This window comes from Macrobrachium nipponense, chromosome 26 (genome assembly GCF_015104395.2).
Source record: "Macrobrachium nipponense isolate FS-2020 chromosome 26, ASM1510439v2, whole genome shotgun sequence".
NCBI lineage: Eukaryota > Metazoa > Arthropoda > Malacostraca > Decapoda > Palaemonidae > Macrobrachium > Macrobrachium nipponense.
The window spans coordinates 56,845,130-56,868,207 of record NC_087215.1 but is presented as its reverse complement, the minus strand read 5'-3'; the positions used below and the strand labels follow the sequence as shown (position 1 = coordinate 56,868,207).

At 33.9% G+C, this 23,078-nt stretch overlaps 1 protein-coding gene across 10 annotated transcripts in view; it reads left to right on the top strand.

The window, feature by feature from the left end:
- LOC135200295 (ankyrin repeat and sterile alpha motif domain-containing protein 1B-like) overlaps window positions 1-22,865 on the top strand; it is a 262,918-nt gene extending 240,053 nt beyond the window's left edge. For 7 of the 10 annotated variants that reach the window (XM_064228797.1, XM_064228795.1, XM_064228801.1 and 4 more), the window contains 11 exons: window positions 3,146-3,314; window positions 4,108-4,218; window positions 4,972-5,184; window positions 5,438-5,625; window positions 6,032-6,412; window positions 6,655-6,800; window positions 7,891-8,059; window positions 9,309-9,467; window positions 9,639-9,776; window positions 11,781-11,971; window positions 18,239-22,865. In XM_064228797.1, coding sequence (XP_064084867.1) covers window positions 3,146-3,314; window positions 4,108-4,218; window positions 4,972-5,184; window positions 5,438-5,625; window positions 6,032-6,412; window positions 6,655-6,800; window positions 7,891-8,059; window positions 9,309-9,467; window positions 9,639-9,776; window positions 11,781-11,971; window positions 18,239-18,404 — 2,031 coding nt within the window. In that variant the 3' untranslated portion in view covers window positions 18,405-22,865. Of the gene's footprint in view, window positions 1-3,145; window positions 3,315-4,107; window positions 4,219-4,971; window positions 5,185-5,437; window positions 5,626-6,031; window positions 6,413-6,654; window positions 6,801-7,890; window positions 8,060-9,308; window positions 9,468-9,638; window positions 9,777-11,780; window positions 11,972-14,154; window positions 14,344-18,238 lie in introns of all 10 variants that reach the window. The other 3 variants (XR_010311251.1, XM_064228798.1, XM_064228800.1) reach the window with 3 other exon arrangements.
- The last annotated feature ends 213 nt before the right edge of the window (window positions 22,866-23,078 follow it).

Here is a 23,078-nt window from a genome sequence, read left to right as displayed (position 1 = left end):
ACATTGGCCTATGGAGACTTGTTCTCGGCAAGTTATGGCATTTAGAATTTGGGCAAGTGAAAAAAAAATGGCGGTCGTTTCTCCTTTAATGACTTTGTTCCGATGTTCGTTCATGAACGTAGATAAATAAGGGATGACATTTTATGGTCTTCTTTTTCCTTAGCACTCTTGTGTTATGGTGGTATTTTATTGTATCACAGTTTACTTTTAAATATGAATCAGACTCTGCGCAGTTGGAACCACTTCAGTACCCACAAACCTGTGCCACATTATTGGGCGTAGGGAAAAAAACAAAAACAAACACACACACACACGCACAAATGGGAGAATTTCTGTGTTTGGTGAGGTTATGGAGAGCGTTTGGTGAAAATAAGAAAATTATCAAAGTATTGTTAATATTTGTACAGGCTTTCATCCTAGTATCAGGAAGCGCAAAGAATGAGTGTTGAAGGAAAGAAACGAATGAGTTTCTTTAAAAAAAAGGGAAGAAAAAGGTGATGTTGCGAATACAAGAGAGAGAAGGATAGAAGCTCTGCGTAATATTTTATTTAATCTAAGGCTTTGCATAGTCCCTATCGACCCGTATAGTATTATTATTATTTTGTTTTAAAACAAGAAACAATTCTTTTAGAAGAAGACGGAAAATGCCACTTAACATACAAAGCTACCACCGAATAGAATCTCCTGCTTACCAAATGCAAAGCTCCCAATACAAAGACAGATTTATCGTAAAACCCCCTTATTAAATGTGAAATTATTTTATAATTTTATATTTTATATTTTAAAGTCAGACGAATTTCAGTTGAAGCCGAGGAAGGCGGAGAAGCCACACTCTGGAGACGACTCGTATCTCCCCTCAGACAACTCCTCAGGTTTTGCTTTGGTTGTGGTTCAGATAATGATCTCCCCTCGGGGGTTGTTTACCCCGGTGCTTATCTTTTTGTTTATCGGTTACTCTCCTTCCTCAAGTGGGGGACAGGACACTTCTATAACCCCCCCCCCCCCCCACACACACACACACACACACACACACAACAACACACACACACACACACACACTCACTTCGGGTTTCATCTTGTCTGATTGATTTATTTGTTTTCTCCTTTTTCTTTCTGTCTTTGATATCCTGTGTTGCGTTCGCCTTTCGATGCTTTCTTCGTGATGTGCAGCTTTTTTCTTTCATTCTTCTCTCTTCTTTACGTGGTTTTATTTTGATAATTCTCTCACCGTTATATAACCTATGTAACAATACTTTCTCTCTCTTTTACTTATCATGATAATTTTCTCTCTCACCTTATGATTATTTTCTACCTCTCTCCCTTTCTGCTTATGTTAATTTTCTATCTCTCCCCCTCTCCTTATGATTATTTTCAACCTCTCCCTTTCTCCTTATGCTAATTTTCAATTTCCCTCTCGCCTTCACGTAATTTACATCACCTGTGCTCCGAAAAGATATTTACCTGGATTTTGACGAATGAGTTCTTACCCGGTTCAGCTTCTCAGTGTTTACGTTTTCAGACACATTCTGAAGTCAGTCGATTATTTAACTTGGGAACTCGAGCTTATTATTTCATCGCCTTCCTTGCTTTTCCGCTTTGTCATTGCCTCTTCAGAGGTAAATGTTTGTGGCTGGCACTCGGCGTACGCGTTAAGATATTTAGAATCTTGCGTTCCTTTGGATGAAAACTAACAGTTCGAACTGTGTGTTGCTCACCTGATGCTAAGATACGAACGGGTATTTTTTTTAAATCCTGGATTTGTAAATATCATACGTGGAAATAGGAACAATATTTTTCAAGTTTATCAGTTGAAATATTACAACTTGTTTTATATTCTGAGTATCAGATTTTGGCGTTAGTGAAGAAATAAAGATAAAGTTCACTGATAGTGAAAATAGGTACTTTACAGATCATTTACAGACAAGTTTTCTTCCTTTCCACTTGACCTTTACTAGTTGTTTTATGCAGATGCTTGTCACTCACATGAGAATGTGCATGAATATTACGTGGTTGGTTCCTTTTACTAAAAGTATTTGGTGTTGCTGTTTAAATGTAATAATGTAACAACTTATAGGACCTGTGCCATTCGAAGGGGCGCCTGTTATATTGGGAGTCGGGTTACTTTGAATGGTTTTTATGACTTTCACAAGGTAACGCTTTTCACCAAATCATGCTAAGAGCATTAATATTAATCCCAATGTTTACTTCGAGTTCCACAATAGCCCGAGAGTTGGGGGCAGGCTTCACCAGAAACTGAAATTTAACAGTGACTTCTCAACTCTTGTACGTCTAAGTCTAGGGGTTTAGAAACATTTTTACCGTTGCTTCCATTCCGATTAATCGTGAATCACGGGCCGCCTTTTCAGACCAAGTGAGTCAAGAGTCTCAGTATTGAGGCCCTACTTAACAGGGTGGAGAGAGAGAGATTGTTATTTTCCACAGCAATTTGTTCGGTTTACCTTAGTCATTTATGAACTGCATGAACCAGTAACTACAGTAACACATTATGTGAAATCATACTATTATGACAGTGAAAATTTTCACGCTATGCTATTCCAGTGCTGGGTACTTACTTCAAACATTCGTGTTAGCTTTTCGGAAAGTCCGGCCACCAGATTTTTTTTTTTTTCACCTCTAGAAATGTTACCAGGAGATTTATGCCCTCCAGAACCCGAAAAATCCTTGAACATTTGGGGTTTACTTGGAAATAAAAGCCTTCGAAATCTGTTATTGTATTGTAAAGCGTTATGAAATCCTGCTTCTTCATCAAATAGTTTAGTTTTTTTGCCTCCCATGTGTAATACAAATGGAAGTTACACAAACAGGTGAGTTTTATCTGTTAATATTTATTGTTGTTGTTTCATGGTATTATCAATGAGGTCATCAGAGATATGTGTTTGTACGTTAATAATTCACATACGTTGTGACATGAGAAAATCATCTAAAGCAATACTGTCTGTTGAATGCCACAGGAAATGGCAGTATACTAGGAGGGTATATAATTTATATATATATTTCCCATCACTAATCTTTCGAATACGGTAGCTGTCGATGGCACAGTCTCTGTTAAGTGTTTGCTTGGCTATTTTAACCCGATAGAAATTCTAATTCTTCTTCGTCAGTAACAGACCTTTTCCCTTCCCAGGAGAAACGCGGTTCGCGGGACATTGAGACCGAGACCGAACCCGAAGAAGTCTTGGCTGTTGACGCAGGTGGGTCGTCGTGTTCGCTGTCCTCCGTCTCAGCCTCCCTCTCCGATAAGAGCGTCTCCACTGATAACATCGAAGAGATCAAGAGCGACGTCCCCTTTGCTGGTAAGTGCCCCAGATTGACGCCGCGCACGATACTTCTGGTGGGTTTTACGTCTTATGACTTAACTAGCGTTATAGGTTAAAATAGTTCATTCAAAGACAGAGGGGATGGGGGGATATATTCTATATACTTTAGACATGCCAAATGTGCACTGTGTTACTCATCCTGTGTAATAGTGGTGTGTTGCTGACTACGCAGCCAGTCCATTGTTTTGTACATAAGCTACATTGGGAAAACTTTTTTTTACCATGTTGTGTAACAAAATATCCAAAGAAGTCTTCTATGCAACACGGGAATGAATGGCTTTAAGGTTGAGAGCCTCTTCTGTGAGGTAAGGTGTTTGAAAGGTCGTCTCTTACGCAATATGAGTAGCTACTTATGAGAGGACAAGGCTGTCCCACATGAGGCTTGAAGAATGAATTGCTTGTCTGGCCTAGTAGTGCATCGGATGCCAATACTTTACTTCAGAATTTCAACAGTTTAATTCAGGTTTGTGTGTGTGTGTGTGTGTGTGTGTCCAAGGTAAGAAAGGGAACTTTAACTGCTGGATTCTTTGTTACTACAAATGGGCACCAGAATTGTAATGGTAGAGAAAGGGAAAAATTAAACATTCTTCGGAAATAACACCTGTACCATTCTCCTCATCTTCTGTCTTACCCATTTTAATGCATGTTTATTAATATAAAAATACGCATATTCAACAGCTTTTTCATCCATCGTGCATGTCCAGTAACCCATCAGAGTTATGCCTCTATTTCCCCCACACTAACAGTGATTCTTTTCCCCATTTGCCAGGGTTATTCCGTGGGAGCATTACGCCCATGGATGGAGCACTAGAGGTGTCTGCCTTAGAACGCCCTCGCTCCCTTGGCACAACCTCATCTCTCAAGCCCTCGCTAGATAGAGGTATTTTAAATTTATCCAAAATTTTGTCACGGTACTCATTTTTTGGGGGGGTTCTCAATGTAGGTCTTTCTGTCTGGATGTACATTTTGTGGCATACAGTTACAATGGTTCCAATATTGTTAACTTTCAGAATGATTAGATAATGGAAAAGTGTAAAAATTGGATTATATATTAACTATTTGAGTTTATGTAAACTTGTAAAGTCATACTTTATTGTCCTTTGTATGTACTTGCAGATTCACTCCCAAATAAATTCATGTTGTATTTTACTTAAAAACTCCAGATTTGTTTGCATTGATTTGCAAAGCATTTTTTATTTAAGGGAATTTATCAACATTTTCTTTTGAGCATTTGTAATCTTGACTACATGTATAATTGGTGAATGTGATGTCTTGTCTCTGCCATTTTCATTTTAGGACCCTTTTAACACACTAACATGAAGGTATCATCATTTAAATTGTATTGTATATTGACAGTGACATAGTGTGTGAAAAATATGAGTATAGCATGCAGTCATTTTGTGTTAGCAGGATATTTCCCATCATTTACCGAAATGTGATAAGACTGGCTTTTTAACATTGAAATAAGGGATTTTGTGTATATGTTCCATAACTTTCATTTCCTGAAGAATTATAACATTTTGTAAGAATTTTGTCATTAAATTTAAGTATCTGTCGATGTGACATAGCTCAAAGTATCTGGCCCACAGCAATAGTTGTGCATACATTTGTTGAGTAATACAAAATATTTCAGGATGTCGGAACAGTGCCATGGGTAGTTTGGCTGGAAGAGACAACATGGGACCAACAAGCGTACCTACCCCAGGAATGGGAAGTCTTTTGTCCCCTCTGGAGGAGGCAGAAGAATGGGCAAGAATCAACGATATTATGGCCAGCTTTGGAGGTGGCTTAGCAAGAGAAAGTGTCTTCATGGCAGAGCTTGAACATGAATTTCAGACTAGATTAGGTTTGTTCAAATTTTGAGATTGTTGTATATTTGTTAGTAAGAATTCAAGACTGTTTTGATGAATAACAGTATTGTTGTTTAGAGGTAACCAAATGATTCACTTTTTAGGAACAGAATGGCTAAACAGTATTTATTTTTTTGTAGACTTTAATATAGAAAACAAGAGATCCTTTCTTCGGTGTTTTTGTTTTTCAGAATAAGGCTGGAAGTGCTTGAGAATAATGAGTTTTATTTTTATTTCCAATTTCTGTAGGACTATCCTTGTCTCCCTCACAACAAGGACTAGGTCTGTTATCTAGCAGCGGTAGTAGTGAGGATGTTGTAGAAGTTACTACGTTCGAAGGTGGTGAAAAGTCAGTGGGAGCTTGGTTACGTGCACTTGGCCTGCCCCAGTATGAAGATGTATTTATTGCTCATGGATATGATGATACAGACTTCATGGTGAGTGGGAAAATAAGTTTAGTAGATTGCTCAGTTTGAAATGGATAACATAAGATATTCATAACTGTGCATTACTAAAATTAACAAAGGTTGTGATCATGAAATGTTGGCCAACTAAATATAGCATGAACCAAGTGGAAAGATTATATGTTATAGTTCTGAAATAATTATATGTTATAGTTGTGAAATATTAAATGCAGCTTAATAAGACGTGATGGATTAATTGGATTGGAATGTTATATTTGTGGATGATGAGGTTTCTTGTGCTTATTGACTGAAAAAAGTGACCTAGTATACATATATATTATATACAGTATACACCACTGTATGCATCAATGTATTGGGTGGTTCAACTTTTTAATTACAAATTTATTTGTGAAAATAATACTTCTATTTATAATATCAGAATGGTGGTATTCTTGAAGCTGGTGATTTGCAAGAACTTGGTATTACCCAGCCAACACATCAACATACTGTGATGAAAGCTGTTTCTCGTCTACCGACTCCACTCCATGCTATAAGATCTACATACTCCCTTCCTGACACTGTTGAAGCTTGGTTAGACTCAATCAGATTACCTCAGTATGCACAAAACTTCCATAAAAACGGTTTTGGTGATATGGAAAGAGTAAGAAAAGTGTGGGAAATTGAACTAACCACTGTTTTAGAGATCACTCGACCAGGTCACCGAAAAAGAATTTTAGCTTCGCTTGGAGATCGACCTTTAGAACCTGAGTTACCACCTGCGCTTAATCCACATGATTTGAGTCTTGAACTTACAAAGTTGGTGAGCCAATAATTTCCTTTCGTTTATTTTACGAATTCAAACTTGCAAGTACAGTATTGTTTAATTGAGATCAGAAGCACAGTATATTTATTGTTTTATTAATTAGACATCAGAAACATTATTCGGATTTTGTAAGAAACTGTACGTATATAAGATAGAGGGTAAAGCTTCTATATTTAAGACACTTTTATTACAGAAATCTTCTTTCTGGCCAAATTAATGGTTAACCAAAAATATTTCAGAACTCGGACATCTCTCAGCTTAAAGAGCAGTTATTCAATGATTTGCCTTCTTCACAATCTCGTGAACGGCGTCCTCCAGAGACTGCTACAAATACCATTCGTCGCTCAGGCACAAAGAAACGTAATGCTCCACAGCCACCTGCCAAGTAAGGAAAATATGTTAGGCTTGGTTGAAGATTTGTTTTAATAGTTAACTTTAGTATTCACCTGCATTAAGGCACTTTTAGTTTATTAGCAATTTGCAGTAATTGTTCATAGTAATAATAGAAATGTGTACAAGGAAAAGCAACATACTGTACTATATCCATATTACATGAAAATCCACAGCAGAAGTTATGTTCATAAGATACCAGAAAATTCACTGCATATCATAATTTGAATATTATTATGATTACCCATACTCCTGGTAACTTTTGACTTAGGGAGAAAATTTACATTTGAACCATTCTGTCCAGTAGGTCTAAATATGTAAAACTATCATATCCTATGTACATTAAACTAGTATAGACAAACTATTTAATGCAAGCAAGGTACCAAATACACAATTAACACACTTTTCTGTGTCAATTTCTAAAACATGTAGTAAATCTTGGAAATTTTTATGAATCAAAAACCACTAGAGGTATTTTGTTCATTATCACTTTGTTTCAGAAGCACAACATTGAAGCATCAAATTGATAGTTGCATGATATATATCTTTGATGTCTTTATTAAATTAGTAAATTTAGTCACTAAAAATTTCTAACAAGTGCCATAGGCCAGGCTTAAGAGAGTTAAGATTTTTATTACAAATCTTGAACATTCAAGGAAAATAAAAAAGTGTGTACAAAGTCAGAATGAAATATTAAGAGCATTAATAAATGCCTTGTGTATAAAGAGCTCCCCTATTTATACTTCACTATATCAAAGAATGGTGACAAACTTGGTGAACATTGAGGTTACCATTACTAGTTCTTTTATTACCTAGTAATACTCTGCCAAGTCTTAACACATGGATTTTGTTTAAGTTATTTGTGGTGTAAATTTACATGATTTTTGTAAGTAAATTTTGACTGTTGCTTTCAGGGATGTAGAATTAAATAACTAGCTTATGCCTTTGAAAACATCTTTTATGACTGCTGTAAAGCAGTCACATGTACACTCATGCATTGGCATTTTATATGTAGGATTTTCACTGTTTTGTAGGTATGCAATTATGTAGTTATTCACTGGTTATAATAACACATCATTTGGCAGAGCCCCTCGTGCACAACCCACTATAGATTTGTGTGGGACAGATGACATTGGACATCTTAATATTCGGGATCCTTCCCAGTTGGTCGTTGGAGTACCCAATACCTTGCTCACTCAGTGGAGACATCACCCCAATGCACTAGTCACATCTAGTGTACAGTATGTTGCACAAGTAAGTTGAGTTTTTTAGAACCTTATGGTTCTTCACGTCATCTCATCAACGTCATCATCGTCCTCATAAACGCTCGTCACATCAGTTTTTCCTTCAGAAAGTTGGATATGAAACGAGTTGTCTCCATACTTCATTGACCTGTTCTCTTTTCTACCGAGACTTCCAATCAATTTAGATATTCATTGTATCCATTTTCCATGATTTTCCAGGCTATTCTGCAAGTCTTCCTTCTTTTACTTCCATGCCTACTGCTTCTCAGAATCTGTTCTTCATCCATCTCAAAACATATCCAAACCATTTCAAGCATTTTTTCCAGTTTCACTTTTTTTTTTTTTTTTGTGAAGCGCAAAGATTCATAGTGATTGATAAAAAATAAGATATTCTGTTTTAAGTATCAATAAAATATTGTGAGTTATAATTTATATCTCATGATAGTAAAATAATACATATTATCTAGATAAAAGTGAAAATTTTCATTTTTATTTATGGCAAAATTATTAAGTTTTGCCATTTAATGTGCTGTATCTGTTCATTTTCATTTCACCCAGCTAGACAAGTTAAAGTAATCAATATTAAGTAATAATTTACATCAGTTGAAATTTCTAAAGATTTTTATATAACCATCTTAATATCCAAATATGTAAAAGTGAAATTTGTGTACTTTTTATTTATGCCAAAATGATTAAGTTTTGCTATTTATCTGTTCATTTTCCTGTTCATTTTCCTTTCTCAATGTAATAGTTTATGTCAACTGAATTCTTTAGAGATTTTTTATGGAGCCAATATAATACTGTAACTAGATAAAAGTGAAATGTGTAATTTTTTTTCATGTTTATGGCAAAATGATTGTGCCACTTAACATATCTTATCTGTTCATTTTCCTTTCACCATGTAACAATTTACATTTCCTTTCACCATGTATCAATTTACACCAACTGAAATTTTTCAAGATTTTTCGTGTAACCATCATGACTTTAGGTGAAGCATATAATGTTACTGTAAATAAATGGCAGTGGAAGTTTTAGAGTGCTACACATTATAAGAAGAGTTGTGAAACCAGAGTTTTTGTAATAAAAAGCTTTTTTTTTAATGTATAGATGCAAGAATGTTGTACAGTACTTTACTTATAAAGTTTGGCTGGAAAGTACTGAAAGCATTAGATTGGTTATGAGGTTATAATTATGTGTTAGACTGTTCTTATTTCTAGTTAAGAAAATATTTTTTTTAATAAAAATTTTGTTGTTCACAGTACCTTGGCTCCACACATGTAAAGGAGCTTAAGGGAACAGAATCAACCATGAAGTCCATCCAGAAGCTTAAGAAGTCAACAAGTGAAGGTGCCAAAATACCAAAAATAGTATTATCAGTTTCCTATAGAGGAGTCAAGTTCATCGATGCTGTAACACAGGTAAAATGTTGTACCATATATATTTTCTTTTACATTTAAATTACATATATGAATTTGAAACACATACTTGGATTTTGCTGTAACTGATTATTATAAATCTGTTGTAATTTTTTACTTCTAAAATTTGTTGGTTATAACTGACATTTGACTTTTTTTATTTTTTTATTTCAGGCTCTAGTTTGTGAACACGAGATTCGTAATATTCATTGTGCCTGTCAGGACGCTGATGATTTGTCTCATTTTGCATACATAACCAAAGATTTGGAAACCAAAGGGCACTACTGCCATGTCTTTAGAGTACAATCTAGGGTAAGCATAATATTAGCATTACAGTGGTACCTTGACCTACGAGTGAATTAATGTACGAGTTTTCCGAGGTACTAGACATCACTTGTCTATTTTTTGCTTTGTTACATGAGCAAACAAATTTAGGTATGAGCTCGAGATGCCGCTGCTACGTTGATGGCGTAATGACGAAAAGTAGGAAAAAAAATAAATACAGTGACCCCCCAGTATTCGCAGGGGATGTGTACCAGACCCCACCGCGAATAGTTGGAACCCCTATAAAAATGCTTAAAACCTCCTATTTTGTCAGTTAAAACTCAAGAAAACTCCACTAAACATTTTTATACCTGGTTTTTTTAATATATTTATCACAAAAAGTGCATTTTATGATGAATTTGATAAAAAAAAAAACAGGAATTTGTGGATTTTTCTCATGGAAAAATACTGCGAATAGGAGAATTTTCTGCGGATAAATGTGTGTGTGTGTGTGTGTGTGTGTGTGTGTGTGTGTGTGTGTGGGGTGGGGGGGGGGGGGGGGGGGATGTTCCAGAGAGTAATCTGCGAATGCGCAAGTCTGCAAATCCATAGAACACGAATACGGGGGGTTCACTGTATGCACCTTTTCCATGAATCTCTTAAAAAGTTATACATTACTTCACTGTATCCAATAATATTGTATGTATCCTCATATTATTGCATTATAAAATACTACTAACGGTCATTGTTTTGGTTTGGAAATCAGCTGGTGGCGAATAAGAGTTTATTTCACCATATTTACCTCAATTCTGAGCAAATTTTCTTGCTTTTAGTTAGCATAATCGAATAACCTAGTTACTTGACTTATATGAGGCAAGGTAATTTTTTTCGTTAACTGAATATGATGGTGGCATGTTTATTGAATAAAAAAAATTGTGATTCCGTTCGCTATTTTCACTATTTCATCGTAATACGAGTTTTACATTATTTTATCTTTTATGAACGTGAAAACAGCAGTAAAATGTGTTCTTTCAAGCCCAGAAGTTTTGATTAAAATGATTTTCTCTCAATTTTACTTATGGTTGTGTTTGATGCCATAAGTTTACCGAAGTTTTATCCATGTTGCCAATGTATGATAACAGTCATTAGCAGCTTGAACAGTTTTCTCAGCTTTAGCTACAATTTGGTTTAAATTTAACTATATTTCCTTGTTGATCTTTGATCTATAACGAATAAAGTTAATACATAAAAATATCTCGGTCCTATTCTACATAATGTCATTTATAACATAACTACGGTAATTGTTTACTATCATATGATGGTTGAAATACAAGCCAAACAGATGATGTTGTTATCCAATTCGGTTGTACTTAGCAAAAAAAGTTTTCTCGTTTGGTTGTTCATGGCTGTACACATTTATGCAGCAAACATCACGTTAAAAAAATACTTTCATCATTCTCTTCTGCTGTTTTTGAACTTATTTAACTAGAAGATGGGATAAAGCTAGGCTATTGTAATTTGTCTTTCTCGTAAAATCTGATTATCGAAAGACAAATTATTGTAACTTGAACACTACTTGTACACTGTATAAAACCTTATTATATCTTTACATATTCTTTTTATTATGTTTTTATACAATGTTTGTTATTTAGAAATGTATTTTCCTTATTTATTAATAGGAAACATAAAAATATGGGGTGGCATTTTAAGGGGTGGACTGGATTAAGGGCATTTTAAGTATTTTCAATGGGAAAAATTTATTTCATGTGCGAACAAATTGAGCTACGAGCTCGGCCACGAAACAGATTAAACTCGTAGGACAAGGTACCACTGTATTTTTTGTTATAGAAAATGTTTTAAATGTAAACAGTCATCTACAGCTTAAGTATATTATTGTGCAAACAGTCTAGAAGAAAATAACTTTAAATATTAACCTGTTAGTTAAAGTCCAACTTGTTAGTTAAAGTTCAGAATACTATAAAAATGTTTGCTTTAATTCTTACCATGCTAAAATTGAGGCGACTGTAAACAGGTGTTAATTTTCTATCTCAGGAACTTGCCACTGAAGTCATCCTTACCCTGGGTGAAGCCTTTGAAGTTGCTTACCAGATAGCTCTTCGAGAGCAACCATATTCTAATCAGTCTGACGAACAGAAACTTGCTCATGGACATAGTCGATCCAAATCTGAGCACATACGAAATCACCGGACGCTCTCTAATGGTTCTACTCATTCTCACACCAGGTAGCTTTTTTATTATATTCTTAATGTATTCTAGAATGGTTGTTGAAGGAAAGTAGTATCCAGTTTCTCAGATCATATCATGAATATAACAGTTATGCATATTTTTATTGAGTACTACACAGGCAATCAAATGCCAATTGTTAGCATAGATACGAAGTAAAAAGGTAAACAGTACAGTACATAAACTTACAAGAATAATGATGAAGAGAGACTGAGTCAGTGTGATAGACGTGTCTCAGAAGGAAAAATGAACGCATGAAAAGAATTCCCAGGGCTAGAGATGTGAGGGAAGGTGCCATTGTTTAACTGACCTCTGCCTCTTCAACACATTACCACAGACATTAACACATTATCACAGACAACAGCAGAAATACAAACATGCAGTGACAATTAGGTGCTAAAAATGAAAGTGTAACCAAGCCAGTTCTTCTGTGGAGTTCCAACATTGCTATTGCTAATATTGACACGGTGATGAATTGTGCCCTTGCATCTAATTTTAGGTTCATACTGCTAACCAGTAACAACATACATAAAACAAAGTTGTATATTGAAGAGTATCATATTCATATGCAATAAGATGATGCAGTTCCCAATAAATTAATGCATTAAACTCGTGGTGAAACCTTCATTTAGCAATAGTAATTAATTGGAAATGGCTATAGGTGGGGGTCTTAGGAAAGGACCAGTCACATGGAACTTGCTTTACTAAAGCATAGTTCCTTTTGTTTTTGTCTGGTAGCAATGATATCCACAGGGCAAGGAGTTAGCTCTCTGACATTAGAAGATTAAAGATGGCCTCCAAGGAGACACCCAGTCTCTTGGTCCTTAAACCACAAACTTTTTGGACATCAACAGCAATAGGTAATAATGTAAGAAGCTAAAGGTTGTAAACTAGGCCATTCAAATAAACATTAATAGTTTTAGATTAATAGTAAGACCGTTGAATCACAGATCCACATGATATATGCAGAGAATGTAAGTTAGTTCTTAATAATAAGACTAATAGTTAAGTGTGTTACACAAAAGTTCAAACTTCAGCCAACGGAAATTGTCAAGGATCTGAAACAAGTTAGGTAATGTTATTTGTTTAGACTTCATTTCAGTTTGTCCAATTATTGAATTTTTAAAAACTGTGGTATATTAAAATAGTACGTAGTATAAGTTTTATGGTTCATGAAATACAAACCATTTATGCTAGCCATACAAAAGTTACATTTTTAACTGTCATGATTAAACCACCTTAATATAGTAATAATAATAATAATAATAATAATAATAATAATAATAATAATAATAATAATAATAATAATATTATTATAATTATAATATATTAATCTATTTTTTTATTCAGTGTCATGCTCTGGAAAATACAGATCTATACATATATATTTGCTCAGTGCCTTGATTTGGACTAGTTAGTTACGATTACATAACCCCTGAGAGTTTTAAGGGTATTTTTTCATTAAAAAAAATTATATGTACTGTACTTATATATCCTTAAAAGATCAAAATTAGTTTATCTTGATATTTTTCATGAAAGATGCTGCATAGTTCAACAACATAGAACAACTTTAATCAGGCAATAGTAGGTTCTTTTAGCCTTTTAATTTTCACTTTATTCTAATTTCAAAATAGAAATTAATAGTATTTTAATTTCAAAATAGAAATTAATAGTATTCTAATTTCAAAATAGAAATTAATAGTATTTTAATTTCAAAATAGAAATTAATAGTATTCTAATTTCAAAATAGAAATTAATAGTATTCTAATTTCAAAATAGAAATTAATAGTACATATAGTAGTTATTTTGCCATACATACTTTATGCCGGCCAAATGCAACATTGTTCTTTCATACGTAACTTAAATTTTTTCAGCAATTACAGTATCATTAATATGCATGTTAATGCATACACTTTTATGCCGTGCCAAATGCAAAATTGTTCTTTCATACGTAACTTAAATTTTTTCAGCAATTACAGTATCATTAATATGCATGTTAATGCAGACACATAAACAGTACTGTCATTTTGAATACTAACTTTTTAGGCATATTACTTTTTTGGTAAAGAAAAAATTCAGGCTAATGGTAATAATCAGACTTTGATTTCCAACTTCCTTACTTGTTGATAGAATTATCAGCTTACTATATTTGTCAACATTTAGAAAAAACATTTTTGTTCAGGTAGTGGCTATGAAACTACAAGTGATGTGAAAGCTATAAATGGCAAAGTAGAGGTGAAATTTACATAATTAAAAAATTGATTTGTCATGAGTCTTCTGTGCGTTATTGGAATCTCTTCTTGGCCATCGCAGTCACCTTTTGTCATCTTGGAACAAGCTTAAACAGTTAAATATCTTCTTTATGTTTAAGGTACTTGTTTAGCTTCTTTTGTTTGTAACATGACATCAGTGTATGCACCAATTTAGCAGGCTAACCAAATTCACTGTATGATCTCTCTCTTTTTTTTTTTTTTTTTTTTTTTGACCTGCATTCTCTTTTGTTAACTGCTTATGCTTCATTGCTGGATGCCTGCAGCTTCTTTGATATGCTTTCACATCACTTTATCCTATGTATTACAGTGGTCTTCAGTCATCATAATTACACAGATGTTACTTATGCAAGAAAGCACTCAATGCAAGAATGTACAATAGAAAATTTTAAAAAGATCCCTGAGCTCATAATAGTTGTCATCCTTGATCTATTAGCTTCACTAACGTCCATGTTCTTGTCATAACATATCCAATAAAGCATTAAATAGTTTCCAAAATCAAGGTTTTGCAAAATGTTCAGTCTATATAACTAACTACATACTGTAATAAGAAATATTTGGTTTGTCTTTTACCAAGCATCTTTTCTCTCAAACTCATTAATCATATATAAGCCTTCATTCATGTCCCAGTTGTTCCCAGGTTTGCCCATTCTTTGTCTGTCAGACAGAAGGTAGTCTTGCATACAAGTATGTACCATCTGGACTCTCAGTTACATGTCGGTCACTTTCCTCACCTCGTGCATGAATTATACATGTTATAATGAGTGAGGGTAGGAAGATGGCAGTCACTATATGATTATTGGATTTATATGAAGGAACTTTTCCCTTGAAAAATTTGCAGTAGTTTATTCTAACCAGTTCCATTGATATTTAGGTAGATTTACTATTTTGGTGGAAGGCCGAGATGCTTAGTGCCCTGTGTGAGTGTGTGTGTGTGTGTGTGTGTGTGTGTATGTCTGTAGAATCCAGTAGAAAACTTGGGAACCAAGTTACTGGTGATAAAATTTTGTACCTAGTACGGTCAAAATCATGGCATCTAAAGCTAGGGGCTTGTTTCATTAAGTTGCTTCCTGATTTAGAAAGTTGACACCGAGACTCACTAGCCTCTAAAAATGAAAGTTCATCTCTCATGGCAGTGCCATGAATGAGTGGCAAATACAAAGTGTTGGGGTTGAAGATGGAGAGTCCCCAACATCCTCCTCCAAAGAAAGTATGGCCACTGCAACTGCTGGTCACAACAAGTGCAAGTCCAGCCTTTGTAAAGTCTGAAGACAATTGGTATTAAATTTAAAAGCAACGAAAATAGTTTTCTTACTTCTTGTCTTTGAGGTAAAGCTTGATAATGCTTACTGGGGAGAGCAAGGGATCTTTTTCATTATTCAAGAAAGAAGACACTGAATGAGTAGCAAAGGGTGCTGTGGAATGCCCTTGCTGTTTGTTTCTTGGATCTTTCAAATTCAAAGTGCAGGATAAGCCTCTTTAAACACAATGAAGGATTCACATTATGCCCACAAAGTTCAAATACATGGAACAGGGTAGATCATAACTCTTGATGAGACTGACAACTCTGTGCGAGTGTGCGAGGAGGAGGAAGTCAGTAGTTATAGATATGGTGAAGTCTGTGACTGAATCAATGCCCCTTTCACTAAATCAGATACAGAATTAGTTCCAGTTGGACTGGTAGAGGTTGCTGGTCAAAGTTCTGTGGGACATTGTGATGGCTGCAGCTGTCCCTTCAGAAAAAATTTTCCCCTGGAATCTGGGATAACCCCAGGTTTAAGAGTGGGCAGAATAACAAGGACAGGCTGAGATATCATCTGAGTGTTGGGGCTTCACCACCATTATCAACAAAGACAACACCATTGACTGACTTGAAACCAAAGACTGAAGTAAAGGTAACAGACACATTGGCAACAGCACTCCTTATACTATCTTGACTTAGCCATGCTCCCCTCTGTCCATAGCAAAACCGCAAGTAAGGTGACCAATCATTAAGCACAATTAGGGCAGCAACAGATATTTGATATACTAATTGATGAGAAAAGTGTAAGAAAAGTGCAATTAATGCAAAAATACAAGAATGCTTACTAAAGATACTGAAGCAGATAATTGTCACTACAACATTAAACCCAGAAAAAACATGTTAAGATAAATATAAGCAAAGCACTATAGAATACCAGAAAATTATTAAAATATCTCATTAACAGATACTTAACTTATACAACCTCAACCAGAATCAATTAAATAATGAAAAGGCAAAATTAGGCACAAACACTGAAGTTGTACACAGGTTGATGTAAATACTTCAACAGAGTAAAGTATTAAGAGCAATCCAAGTTACTCATAGACAAATGCACATAACAAAACCAATGATCTAAGAGATGGAATTTGTGATTGAACAGTACCTGGCAAATGAAGTGTCACTCTTCACTAAAGTAGAATAAAAAAAAATTCTGAAATAAAGTATTGAGAAAAATTGGAAGTGAATTGTAATTAAGGGCTGGAATAGTGATTGATGGGAATGCAATGAAACCAATTCTTTGCTCGAGTGATTTCTATTTATGAGACTATCTACTATACTATATATGTATATATATTTTCATTTGATGCAGCAAAATTATGTATTTCAGTAATAGGTATAATATGTGTGATTAATTATAACAGCATGACTAGATGAGCTTTCAGAATGAAATTGTAGTATTTGAAAACTGCCTAGCTTAATTATGACGTACCTGTAAAAGGTATGATTCACTGGTACTGGTTTTCTGTTTAGGGAACCTATTACTGCATCTTAGACCTACTTTATATAAGTATACAGGAAATTTAATTTCATATAAGTTTGTCCTCAAAATTTAAGTGCCTCTTGGGAAAAGTTCAAGTTCCATGGCAAGTTTTCCATTTTCAGACGTATAGTCAAGATACTGGAACCCTGGACCAAAGTTAAGGAATTTAAATTTAAGTCAACATGTAAGTTACATTCATGGCTTTAAAAGTCATGAAGTTTTATGTGAAGAGTGTTTATGCTGTATTACGCTGCCATATTTTTGCTTCATATACTGCACAGTCTTATTTTGGCTTTACCAGTATTGTTTTAGCTTCTAAATAGATACTATTTCAATGTCATGTCTTTGATGAGACACTTGGGAAAAACATTAAAATGCTTTACAAGAGCATTTTGTAATAGTTGAGAGTTTAAGTAAAGTTTTCAATCCAGGTAGTCCCCAGTTATCAGCGGGCCCGGTTAATGGTGATCCGGTTTTATTGTGCTTGTCTAGCGCTGTAAAATTGGCGATTTATGGCACCATAACGGGCCAGGTTTCAGTTATCGGCACCGTAAGGTGCCAAATATAGTTATGGCGCTGTAACATACCAACAGAGGTGCCATTAACCGAAACTCGGTTCCATAAATTGCCGAGTTTGTTAATGGCAGTTTTCGGTTATCAGCACCCTGCCGAGAAGGGAATCCCCGCTGATAACTGGGGACTGCCTGTAAGCTGTTTTGATATTTTCCTTTCCTGTCAAGTTCCTTTGGCAGTGTTAATATAGCAAAACCCAGCAACATAAAATCAAAGACCACGAGCAAGGTTTATCATATACTGTATACTGTGTAGTGAGAATCCATCAATGGGAGTGCTGATGTTAAAGAAATTGTAGTCCTCTTAGAATGTATGATTTTCATGCAATTCATTGTTATCCCTAGCTCTCCTTCAATACTGTGCTAATACATTTTCTAAAATATATGACAGGAAAACTCAGATGAATGTAAATTTTTATTTTTGCAGTTATTGTACTTGAAAAAAAATTTCACTACCTTATATCTTCATTTGCAGAAGCTAGCTCAGGTCTGCTTTACCATAAGTATAAGCACCCGAGTCAGAATTCACAGATCACAATACTGTACTCATTTATTTGTTTTGTAAAGTGCACTATCACTTAAGCTATTTTTGTTGTTTTAAAACCTTAATCATGTCAAGTTTATAAATGTACTCTTTACAGATCACATTCCACAGTGCCGCAGCAATCATCTATTGGGGGTGTATCAAGTAGTTCAGCAGAAAATCTTCTCTCAGATTCTGGAAATGGATCTGAAAAGGACTGTGGTTCAAGGAGGGACTCCCTAAGCTCTGTACCTTCAAGTCATACTCAAATTAATGGTACATAGCTAAACTTTTAGTGTAGTGTTAGAGTGTTGTCATGTTTGTGAGCCAAGCTGTTGTACATTTTACGTGCTTATTCAGGAAATATGGTATCTTGTGCATTTCTTGAAATATGTGTCAAAATAAAGGCAGTGATGGAAAATTAGTTATTATAACAGCCGAGCAAGAGCCCACTTTAACTTTGGAGTGCAGTGTTGTGTATATATACTAAAACTCCGGAAATATTTGAGTCTGTAGTGCAAATCTGTGCAAGATTGTTTATCTGTTTGCCTTGTGTCACAAGTACTCAAGGGATGCGCTATACTCTGTGGATTCTAAGTTACTGTACTTTACTCAAAATAAATGAATATTAAATACAGTAGCAAGTTCATGCGAGTGTCAGATTAAATTTTATTTCTTTGAGTATTCAATATATGAGAGGCTTGAGTTAATAAAGTTAGTACAGTATATGCTTCTCAGAACAGTGGGAATTGCTACTTTTATTAGATTTCAGAAAGTGGAACCATGTATGACAAAAGAAAGACTTGAAGAAAAAAAAAAGATGAATGCTTGTCATCTGTGAGATACATATGGCTACTTTTAAGAAACTGAAGAGAATTCTTAGTGATAAACATAATTGAGATTACATATATAAATATAATTGAGATTAACTTACTCGAAAAAGGTAGCTACAATTAATGAGAAAATTAATTATTGGTTATTGCAACATACTTTAGCTTTACAGCAGCGTCTGTTATTGGCATGAGACTGAAAGTTACTAAGCCATGCTGTATGGGCTGGATTGATGCTGTAAATGAAACAACACACTTGTTCTTTCTCAAGCCTGCACAAGTCTTTCATTGAGTGTCAAATATGTACATTGTTTATTGGAGATAGGAAATTATAGGGCATTACAGCTTTTGCTGTAAGATTAAAAGATTAATTACAGCTTTTGCTGTAAGTTTAAAAGATTAATTACAGCTTTTGCTGTAAGTTTAAAAGATTAATTACAGCTTTTGCTGTAAGTTTAAAAGATTAAAAAGTATTTGCATTGGCATGTGTTATAGAATTAACTTCATTCCATGAGTATTTTTGTAATAAAATAATGTATTAATTATAAGGCCATAAGCCTTGGTACTGAATTCTTGAATGACTTTCAGTATGAATTTCACTGATAATTTCTTGTTACCTAGGACTGTGGTCTTATTTTTTTTATTTATTTAACTTTGTGGTGTAACTTAAAGTGGCAAATCATTTTAAATGAATAGGATTTTTTATTCTTGTGAGTAAATGATGAACTTTGACAAGTTGTATAAAAAGACAAAAAGTTCTTATGATAGTGACCATTTTTCTAGTTAAATTTATCTCTCTATCTTTCATACCAATATATAGATATATTATATATACACTAAATGATAAGGAATCTGGTTGAAGAGATTTTGAGAGTAAGTGATATTAAGTGGGAAATATTGGAGCACATTGCCTTGTGTGAAGGTGCTTGTTTTGCTCTTTTGATGCACTTGAGAAGAAAACCTGCCCTTTCTTTATGGTTTTACATATTTTATGATATTATTTATTCCTATCACTGGGATCTTTCCCCATTTTAAAGGGTTTAAATTTGTAGGTGGCTTGTGTTAGAGAGAGCTGTCTACTTAGTTTTCGATGGTTTTATTGTTGTTATACCTGTTACTTTAAAGGATTAATTAGAATACACTTTTATATGTATTATTTTGTTTCTTCACAATGCTGGCTGTATGATTTTTATATAAATTTGTACAGTTGTATGTGCTATATTTCTATAGACTTGATAGCATACCAACACTATACCGTATACACAGCTGTGTTTTTGTGTTTATCTGCACTTTGTATGTTGTGCACTTTATGTCTTATGTAATAGAGTACCGAGAAAGTGATCTGCTAGATTTGCAAGGACTTATGTGAGAATTTGAATCAGTAAAAAAACAATTGCTTTAAATTGGCACTGTCCATTTTGTATTTGAATGGGAAATATTTTGAAAAATTTGTTTCCCTAATAAGAATATCACTCGTGCAGCCACTGCTAGGTTGTACGAGTAAACTAATTTTTATGTCTTTATTATGGCAGGGTTTTTATTGTCATCGAATTTTGTATAATTTTGAGTAATAGGGGCATATAATCCAAGTTGGTGGTTTTCTATTTAAATATAGCTATTGTAATTTTCCCATGTGTAGGAAAGAAACTTCCTACAGATGTCATGCAAAATGCTTACTTGGTATTTAAATGTTTTTGATGTTTAGATTTCTTTCGGTTCATGATGTTCTGGCAGTATGTCTGATTAAAATCATTGTTTTACTTAGTTTTTATTCTCACTCAGTCTATGTAACTAAAATCTGTTTTGTCATACTTCATTTATTGAAATTTTTGTGTGCAAAGGTTTTTGTATTATTGATTAAAAGCTTCGGACTTTTCAAACATTTTATCATTTGAGGCTGAGACATATTGCTCAAAGTTTTTTAACTGCAGTTTTTATACTAAAATTTAATGACATTTTTATTAAAATCCAGTCTCACTCCAGTTTTAGCCATTGTTTGAATTTGTGATCTGTCAATCAGTTCCTTATCCACACACATTTGAGTAACTTTTTTTTTTTTTTAAAGTTTATTTTGGGTAATTATTCACTTTTATGACTTTCATTCAATAGTTAAAAATGGAAGGGTCAATATATTAGGAATTTCACTTATTTTAATGGTTTTTAAGAATCATTCCATACTAGTCAATTTTTCAGCCTGGCGTGTTTCATGCAAAATGCTGTACAAATGCAGAAATCCCAATGTATTTAGTTATAAACGCTTGTTCTGGTAGAGAACAGCAAATTTTTTGGAGCACTATATGGACTGTTTTTTGCTATGCTTGCAAGTACGTATAGTGCATCAACAACAGTATTTTTCTCCTATGCTGTCTGCCAAGTCATTTAAAAAGAGATTGTAATAAAACTTCAATTCCGTTAGATTTCTAGGGTATCATTGACTATCGAAACAATTTTATATTATTTTCTAAAGGAATGGTAAGATTGAATCTAGTGAATTAATCTATTAGTTTTATCCAGTACAGGTATTTGCAGATAAATGGGATATTTTGTAAATATTTGTTCCATGCAATATAAATATATATAGTACTATTGTGCACTACAGATGTGTGCTAGTCATGAAGATATGTTGTTCCTTAAGTGTATGTGTGTGTGCATGTGTGCACATATTACTATGTGTGCTGCAATCCTGGTGAGTGAGGCAGTTTACAAGATGTAAAAGTTCAATATTATATCAAGAAAATTTTCAAAAGAACTTGGTGTACCCCAACCCACCCACACTCATGGTTCAAGTAGACTTATAACTGGAAATTTTTTTTTGACTTTTAGCATTTTGTATGTTTATACGTGTGTAAATAATTATGTAATATGTTTTATTTGTGCAAAACAATAGTTGAGACTCACAGAAGCCAATATCAGTCTGGATGGTAAACCTCATGTCTACCATTTCTGTAACTGCTGTACAAGAGAATACACTACAGAATTATTTTCTTATGTTTTTGCACCTGCTGATGGGTTTAAGGTGCACTTGTTAACTTGCTGGACACATTTTCTAGTTTTCATTAATTGACATTCATTTCATTGTCAGAGTGCATGAAGCTTTTTCATTATTTCTTTCATATTTGATACTCTTTCCATTACCTCATACTGCCAAAAAAATGCTGTAAATTGTGTCAGGAAATTACCATTCAACCTCTTGAGGTAAGGCACAAACATCACTAACCAGTGTCTTAATTTGTAGTCTGATAAACTATATGATCTAGATACGTACCATTTAGATCATGTCTCTCCATTCCATCTCAACTGTCATATAATATTTTATTTCTGTATCGACTGGTTATTGTTGAAATAAATTACATTTCAGTTGAGGTAATAATTTTAGTAATATTTGTGAAAGGTTGATACAGTCCTGACTCTGTTTTTATATATTCTTATATTTATAACATTTGATCATACATTTTGCACAGCTATATTCCTGTTCTTTTTTTCATGTACTTTCAGAACACACTTTTCCTCCTATTCTTTGCACTGTCATAACCCCCTGTTGTATTATATTTAATAATGGGAGTATTTACTCCTCATTGTGACCAAGAATATTTCTGAGCTGATATTTTTATCAAATATAAAAAGGTTGTGAATGTCTTTTGCTAGATTTTGAGAGCTAAATACTTTTTCTCTTACAACTTCAAAATAACTAGGAAGGTCAGTAGTATTACCTTTGCCAGTTTTGCCAGTCTCCAGAATTTTGTACTGATATTTTAGCTTCATGAGCTTGGGGTTGACTAAACTCACTTTTTTATTATAAAAGTTTTTTTTTATTGACTTTGTGTCATCTCACAATTATTTGATTTGCAATAGATTTTGTTAGATGTACACAAGTTCAAAATGTTATGAACACATTAAATCTTTAATGAGTTGAAAGTTTTATTTGATTTTAACCTTTTGAAGTTAAAAAAATAATTATTTTGCAGTGGAAATATTTGCTATTTGGATTTGGTTTTGAAGTGAAATGAAAAACTAATGAAACAGAAAAATTATAATCTTCAACCAATGTGTATGACTCACCTTTTTTCTGCAAACATTTATCAATTTTAGTAGATATGTGCAATGTGGTACCCAAGAGTGGGAAGTAAT